The following is an 8,657-nucleotide window of genomic DNA, read 5'->3' as shown; positions in this document are numbered from 1 at the left end:
GGAAAACCGAACGCTTGGAAGCGATACGAATATTATATGTAGAGAACAGTATTCACTTTATTTTGGATGTTAATACCCATCTAAATTCAAGATTCAAGTATGTCGAACTAAACATGTTCCTGGACCATCATTCACGTCACGCCAGGACCACTAATCGCTTACTGTACATCCCATTTGTCAATATATTTTGTATCTGTCGATACACAATGCTGTTCCATTAATTTGGTCACTTCTCTATCATATTAGTCTGGCTTTAGTGACCTTTAACAGGTCTAGCTGATAGCTGTAAAGAATGGGTTTTTTCAACGGATTTGTTTTACTATTATGAGGATTTGAAGAAATTGCTTTTTTACATAATTGTTCATACAGGTACATAAACCATTTTCTAACTTTCGTAAAAATGCACCATTTTGTTGAAATCGTTTGGTATTGTCATTTACTAATTTGGTATCTGGAATCCAATCACATAATATCACATCGACAAAGCGGTTTTAGATCTAAGCGAGGTGCCAATGATCATTTGGTTAGACTTGAAACTTTTGTGGGTGAGGCTTTTCTAAAGAAAAAGCACTTGATTGCTGTTTTCTTCGATGTGGAAAAGGCTTACGACGCAATGTGGAAATACGGCATAAAATTTGGTAGATTACCTCTAATACCTACATCGTGCAGATCTTTCATTATCTCAAATTTTCTATCAGATAGAGTATTTCAACGAAGCTAACGAACCATCACTATATAGCCGTCGAAATAAATTGACTTTCCAATACACCATTCAGCTGAAGTCAAATCCTTAAAATCCTGCTTTTTAACTTATATTTGTTCCAAAATATAAAATCTTGTTTCAAAACATACCAAACACCATTCCACCATTCGATATTCGGATTTCCACTCTTTTACAAAACACAAATATTGATATTGCCCAAATTCAGTCATTTGGAACGATAGAAATTCCACCCTGGCCCTTGAATTCACCTGAAGTTGACTTTTCACTTCATGAAATGGTTAAATCAAACACTGGCAATTGCACCTTCCGGTCGTTCTTCCCGAAATTTACAGTTAAAATATGAAACATTTCTACCTTTATACACTGATGGTTCAAAAGATAATGATAAGGTTGCCGCGGCCATGGTTTCACAAGATGAAGATATTCTCGGCGCAAGGGCAATCTATTCAGACTCTCTTTCTGTACTATAAAGTCTTAGTAATAGAAATGTCGAAAATATTTTCATTCGTAATACATTAATACTATATCTTGAACTTGCCTTTAACTTTCGTATTGCTTTTACTGGGTTCCTGGACACATGGGAATACCAGGAAATGAAAAAGCAGATCGTACCGCAAAGGAAGGTTTATCGTTACCACCTGTTGCTTTTAAAATTAATTTTACTGGTTTTAAACCATTTATCGAACATTTTCAACAGCTCAGTGGCAGGTGGAATTGAATCAGTTAACTGACAATAAATTGCACACCGTAAAACCTATTATCGGTGAATGGTCTCCATGCTATAGAGATAACCACTGAGACGAATATATTGTATATATTGATATAATGAAGTTTACTAGAAATATTATAATACATATAGACAGAACTTTCAAGTTCTTACAATATAACTTCATGCAATTACTCCAGTGTATTCGAACAAGCACAAGACAAATATCCAATACGCATACATGCTTTTTAATGTAGCTATCGATGCAATATCAATATCTACTGTAGGTATATTCAATTTAAAAAAAAACATGCATACATTTATGATCTTAACATTTAAAATATTAAATTTAGATTTTTTTCCAGAAACGACGGATCACCGTTCAAAATATCTAATGATCTACATGGGCTTCGGTCAACAAATGTCATTCCTGTAGATCAGGAGCCACAGCATGACGTTCGTAACTGGAGGGATCAACCCCCAGGGAAATTTTCAAATGACCACAATAGGCAACAAGCGATTCAACAACCAAATCCACTTTCACAGGACGTCCCCGACGACAAAGAACAATCATCTGACCCTTCAAAACAAAAAAATCCGAATCCACTTTTACAGGATGTTGTCCCTGACAACAAAGAACAAGCATTTGACCCTTCAAATCAAAAGGATGCTGGTGGTGCCACTAAACAGCCTCCAGGTCCATTTTTACAGAATTGTACTTTTGGTCAGAAACAGTTATCAGAGCCAATGTTCCATCGAACCGTCAATGGTGGTACATATGAAACAAACAAACAGGTTAAAACTGATTGCACTGGTGAAGCTTCAGATCTAAAAACAAAAGGGGATGAGGATTCGAGTTGCACCGATCCACTTCCTGCGTCTTATCCAGAGCACGTTGATCATGGTGGGAAGGATCCAATTTTGGACGATGTAATACTGCCAAATGTCACGAATAGCAATGTTCAACCACTAGAAATGTCATCACAATATGACTTTGCCAGTAACAAAGATCAACTTCTAGAAGTATTGTCACAGGAGGGCATTCCTGTGAGCATGAGCCATACAACATTGACAGAAGCACAACCGGAAAATCAATGTTCAAATCGATCGAATATGTTCCATCAGCAACCAGCAGATCAGAAGTCACAGCACGACGTTCGTAACTGGAGGGATCAACCCCCAGGGAAATTTTCAAATGGCCACAATAGGCAACAAGCGAATCACCATCCGAATCCACTTTCACCGGACGTTGTCTCTGACAGCAAAGAACAGTCATCTGACCCTTCATATCAAAATCAACCGAATCCACTTTCACCGGACGTTGTCTCTGACAGCAAAGAACAGTCATCTGACCCTTCAAAACAAAACAATCCGCATCCACTTTTACAGGATGTTATCACTGACATCAAAGAACAGTCATCTGACCCTTCAAAACAAAAAGATGCTGGTGGTACCACTAAACAGCCTCCAGGCCCATATTTACAGAATAACACTTTTGGTCAGAAGCATCAGTTATCAAGGCCAATGTTCCATCGAATCGTCAATGTTAATACATATGAAATAAACAAACAGGTCAATGCTGATAGCACCTATGAAGCTTCAGATCTAAAAACAAAAGGGGATGAGGATTCGAGTTGCACCAATCCACTTCCTGCGTCATATCCAGAGCACGTTGATCATGGTGAGAAGGATCCAATTTCGGACGAAGTAATACCGGCAAATGTCACTGATAGCAAAGTTCAACCACTAGAAATGTCATCACAATGTGACTTTGCCAGTAACAAAGATCAACTTCTAGAAGTATTGTCACAGGAGGGCGTTCCTGTGAGCGTCAGCCATACAACATTGACAGGAGCACAACCGGAAAATCACTGTTCAAATCGAGAGAATAGGTACAATCAGCAACCAGCAGATCAGGACCCACAGCACGACGTTCGTAACTGGAGAGATCAACCCCCAGGGAAATTTCCAAATGACCACAATAGGCAACAAGCGAATCACCATCCGAATCCACTTTCACCGGACGTTGTCCCTGACAACAAAGAAAAATCATCTGACCCTTCAAATCAAAATCAACCGAACCCACTTTCATCGGACGTTGTCTCTGACAGCAAAGAACAGTCATTTGACCCTTCAAAACAAAAAAAATCCGCATCCACTTTCACCGGACGTTGTCTCTGACAGCAAAGAACAGTCATCTGACCCTTCAAAACAAAACAATCCGAATCCACTTTTACAGGATGTTATCACTGACATCAAAGAACAGTCATCTGACCCTTCAAAACAAAAAGATGCTGGTGGTACCACTAAACAGCCTCCAGGCCCATATTTACAGAATAGCACTTTTGGTCAGAAGCATCAGTTATCAAGGCCAATGTTCCATCGAATCGTCAATGTTAATACATATGAAACAGACAAACAGGTCAATGCTGATAGCACCGATGAAGCTTCAGATCTAAAAACAAAAGGGGATGAGGATTCGAGTTGCACCGATCCACTTCCTGCGTCATATCCAGAGCACGTTGATCATGGTGAGAAGGATCCAATTTTGGACGAAGTAATACCGCCAAATGTCACTGATAGTAAAGTTCAACGACCAGAAATGTCATCACAATGTGACCCGAACCTACAGGTCAATGGCACAAGTCAATGCACCCCATCTCAACTTTACAATGTTAAACGGTCTGGATCTCTCTCATATAAAAACAAACCTCGTTGTCAAGATCAACGTACAAGACACCGACAGCAGGAATTTTCTGGACGCAATGACGAACAACAGCAAGATTATGGTCGTCAGAATCACCAGTCAGAATCGCCTTCACAACTTCCTATATCTGATCGTCTTCCAGAGCTATCCAGGCAGCAGGAGGTATCCGTTCATCTGAATCAACCTGAAATAACCCACTCTCTGCAGCATGTGCCAGAGTGTCAAGAAGAGGATACATTGGTGCAGGTGCATACAAGGTCCACCGTAAACCCATCTGAAGAGAATATATCGGTCAATGACCTGCTAACGGAAGCAACGGCAAGCTTGAATAACAATATGCAAAGTGTGGCAGGATCAGTTTTACAGGATGACATCTCGAGTCAATTTATTCAGCTTAATGACTCCGTTAGATTAGGTAATACCATTATGATTCATTTTGAAGATCAACAGGACGTTCAACACAGCAGGAATTGGCACCCTAGACAACAGCAACGCCATAATGAAGGGGTAGGCATGACACAAAACGTTGTTTTTCAGTACGCCGTAATCAATTTAATGACAACGGCGATCAGTGTCTATAATGCATTAATTAAATAACCTTAAATGTGATAGACTATTGATGCAGTTTTTCAACACTTTTTTATAGGTAAAGCATACCCATATCGCTTCCTTGCTGTCGAAATCTTAATCGTTTGTAAATGAAAAAATAAAATAAAATATCATAGGTACTACATCTAAAACGTAACACCATATCGTATAGTATTGATACAAATCGCCACTCTTTTACAGAGGAGACACAGACATGCTCTTCGGCCATGGGATGAAGACTATGGTTTGTATAATATTTCTTTAACTGCCTGAAGATTTGATCTTACGAACTAAATTATAGAGTCTGCTGTCTCAATCGGACATTAAATGGTATGAAAATCGCATTAATAGACGATACATCGAATTTTCTAATTTAAATTATGATTAATACTTACTAAAAGTATGCAATTTATACTTACAGAAGCAATATCTGTCAATTCATTTTTTTATACTCTGAATAGAAAGGATTTAGAAAGCAGACTTGTTTGGAAAAAAATAAATCATTAAATGCAACAAACTCGAATTAATCTACAACATTGTATTGCAGTTCACGCACTGAGGGGACCTGTGATCTATCTCAGTAGTGCGGCGACCGGTCGGGTGAGAATGATATGATTCCAGCTTACAAAAATATATACCCTGATTTAATCTTGTATGCATGCTTTAAAGACAAATTTTAAAATGCTGCAAAATATCATTATTAGGTATTATGACTAACCTAGAAATTGTTTTTTTTAGACTGTTTTTGCCACCGGATCAACTCGTCCCCTTGGAAGAGACACCGTTGATGGTAAATATTATATTTTACCCAATACTTTGTATTTTAGCATACCTCAATAATATGCAAGGGGGAGGGGAAGACAACTTTTATTTTGTAACCCAGAGAGAGAGAGAGAGAGAGAGAGAGAGAGAGAGAGAGAGAGAGAGAGAGTCATTGGCCTTTAACTTCTGCTTTTCTTAATAAATAACGATCACTCGTTCATGAAAGTAACCGTATCTGGCATGATTTTCTCTGAATTGTGATACATGCTGTTTTGGACTAAGAGACGTCCAGACACAATGAAAGACCGTAATCATCTACTGAACTCGTCTTGAGGGACGGTGAACATTTCAACAGTACTTGTGATAATGCATGAAATAATAAAAAAAACATGAGAGTTAAATATTGGATCTAGCTTGGACACTTGGTTGTTTTTGTGCACTCCTCTGTGTTCAGAAATTAGAATCGTTATTTTGCTCTACTGTATGTTTTTTATGGAAATTTATCTTTATTTTCAGAAACGTATCTTTCACACGAGTACATGATGTGCATAGTTTGCAGAAACAGGCCCGTAGATGCACAACTGCAGCCCTGCTGTCACACAATCTACTGTCATGAGTGCGCGGTATCACAGCCGTTCTGCCGAATGTGCGGCCAACTGGTGGAGGACTTCATTATACAATGATAACAAGTTGGCCCTCCATTTGATAGGTTTAAATTATTTACTCTCCTCCCCGAGGACAGTGGTTTGGTAGCTGTTATATAATATCTCCGTATAAAAGTGTCGAGCCTTTTAACAGAATGTAGAGCTCATTCTTACCTTGAAACTTCCTTTGATGATAGTATCAAAGTCTTGCGTCATGTCTAGTGCTATGTATGCATGAAGTAATACTTGTTGAAGTGCTACTTTTGAATTGGCTGTCCATTTTTTCTGTCCTTTCTGTATTTTTTTAAAGTTCTTTTTTCAAGATATTTTTGTATGATACAAACTTTACACATTTTTGTATCACTATCACCACAATAAAGCAACATGTTGTTACATCATTTTTTACTTATAACAATGCGGGACACAATGTATATGTTAGTTAGGGAATTATAACAAAATGCAGATGAAAAGATTGCCACTATAATTGATCCATAATTAAAGTTATACCTTTATGAAAATAATCTTATTCTTTATACAGTTAAAAATGCTCGTTTGACTCACAAATTCAAATATCATGGTTTTTTTATCTACAAAGGAGGGAAAAAGCAGAGCATTTTCAAAGATTTTCAAATTTTTTTCTTAAGTTCTTCCCTACATTCCTATAAAATGGGAGCGATTGTCTCCCTTTCAGTGATACAAAAACAGCATTTAAACCAGAATGGAGTGTTAAGTATGATGATTAATTCTAACTTAAAATCATGGTAATGTGGTATTACTCGTTACCCTGAAAAGAAAAATTTGTTTTTCTCAAGACTCCATATGATATTCAAATATATTTCCCAAATTAATATGTGCTGTTATAGAAAGACCATTTGTAATAAGCATTGGATAACAATCGTGTGATCTTCTTTCTTTTTCAAGATACAACGGTATTAATGGGTATATCAATTTTTATTTAATTTTCTAGAGAATTGTTTATACTCGGAGATACATGTAGTTTTGTGCGTGCCGACTTAATAAAAATTATTCTTCAACGAGACAGAATTATCTGTATATTTCAAATTCTATTTAAATTTGTATAGAGAGATGTTATTCAATTAAAGAACCTATGTTGAGTTTATTCTTTTGCTGGAACCTCCCTGAACGACTGGATCAGTAACCTAAATCAAGATTAGACTTGCATATCTGAGCAAAAGGATTAAGTATGAACTGCTCTAGAGTTTATTGCCTAGCCTTGTATGTAGGTGCCAGTGTAAAATAGCAATTTGTTCATCCAGTCTTCTGAATTCCTGGATATATTGTTTTGCTATCTCCACCCAGAAATTTAATATCTTTTTGACAATGAATATTAATAACAATATATAAATGACAAACAGAAAGTTAAGTAAGTAAGTAGAGGTGTGTTTAGTGTTAATTCCGTATGATTATATTTATATAACACGAGGGAATGAATTACCAACATAAAAATGTATATTTAGAAGTTTAAGTGAATAGATAATTGCCAGGATAGGTCGAGTCTAAAATTCAACTAATGCTATTTATCTTTCTATTCAGAAGTATTTCAAAGATGTAGCCTTGAGCTTTTATGTAATCTTGTAATCAAGTAAATGTGTCACATCAAATGACTTACGTAGATAAGTGAATAAATGGTTTTGTAAATATACTGCTATATAAACATCTTGTTCTGTAAATACATGAATAATAATTATGTAAATCTAGTAAAATGCCTGCGTGGTTATATCATGAAGGAGGAAATAGTAAACAACAATATCGGAAACATCACTCTAAAACGTGATTGTCTCCCCTTCTCTGATGATTATTTGGAATATTGGTTGCTAAATCATAATGATTATCGCAACCGTTGATATCTTCTATTACTGTATCGCCCTAAATAGGGCAAAACTACCTGATTGTAATCAAACATTTTCCCGCATTTTATTTTTGTATTTCACAGTGAATCATAACCGATAGAAGAAATGTTAGAATAGATTATGGGTTATACTATTAACTTCCAGCAGATATAAACAAAAAATATCGAAGTAACGCTTTTGGTAAAGTACTATTAAATATTACGTTACTATACATAGTCACCTTAAAATGATGTAATTAGTGATAGCTGACTATCAATATAGGGACTTTCAGATTGTATTCAATATCCATGAAACATCTGAAATCCGGATTTTGTGCAAATTTAACGAAATGTGTAGTTTTGTACATTTTGTTCCCTTTCATTTTTATGTATAATTCTTGATAAACCAGCTCAAATTTTGGTCATTTTTTATTTTTTGACTTTTTTTAATTCATCCTTTGCAGTGAAATTTCTTGTCCAATGCTTGTAATGAACTATTCTTCATTAAAACATGTTTTCCACAGTTTTGTTGTTTTCAATTCTTTAACTCGAACTTCGGGAATGTCGTGTTCAAATTAAATGTATACCTGGTCATTAAATAAGAAGTTCACATACACGATTGCCTTCATGAAGCATTGATTGGTTATAATGTACAATGCATCGTCTACATATTGCAG

General features: G+C 36.3%; 1 protein-coding gene across 1 annotated transcript; it reads left to right on the top strand.

Moving 5' to 3' along the window:
* The first annotated feature begins 4,423 nt into the window (after window positions 1–4,423).
* LOC132563640 (uncharacterized) lies at window positions 4,424–8,395 on the top strand. The gene is made up of 5 exons (XM_060228380.1): window positions 4,424–4,644; window positions 4,927–4,969; window positions 5,273–5,325; window positions 5,464–5,515; window positions 6,004–8,395. The coding sequence occupies exons 1-5, from the start codon at window positions 4,474–4,476 to the stop codon at window positions 6,168–6,170; spliced, it is 486 nt and encodes a 161-aa protein (XP_060084363.1). The 5' UTR covers window positions 4,424–4,473; the 3' UTR covers window positions 6,171–8,395.
* The last annotated feature ends 262 nt before the right edge of the window (window positions 8,396–8,657 follow it).

This window comes from Ylistrum balloti, unplaced genomic scaffold (assembly GCF_031769215.1).
Source record: "Ylistrum balloti isolate Yb309-2 unplaced genomic scaffold, AGI_CSIRO_Ybal_v1 Utg371806, whole genome shotgun sequence".
Taxonomy (NCBI): domain Eukaryota; kingdom Metazoa; phylum Mollusca; class Bivalvia; order Pectinida; family Pectinidae; genus Ylistrum; species Ylistrum balloti.
Note: the sequence above shows the minus strand (reverse complement) of the source record. Positions and strands in the feature narration are given on the sequence as shown.

Excerpts from the sequence above, each read along its gene's own strand:
- LOC132563640 (XM_060228380.1), top strand. The coding sequence starts at position 4,474 with ATGCAAAGTGTGGCAGGATCAGTTTTACAGGATGACATCTCGAGTCAA. Across the intron at positions 5,326-5,463 it reads GTAGTGCGGCGACCGGTCGG|ACTGTTTTTGCCACCGGATC; the intron begins GTGAGAATGATA and ends TGTTTTTTTTAG. Across the intron at positions 5,516-6,003 it reads TGGAAGAGACACCGTTGATG|AAACGTATCTTTCACACGAG; the intron begins GTAAATATTATA and ends CTTTATTTTCAG.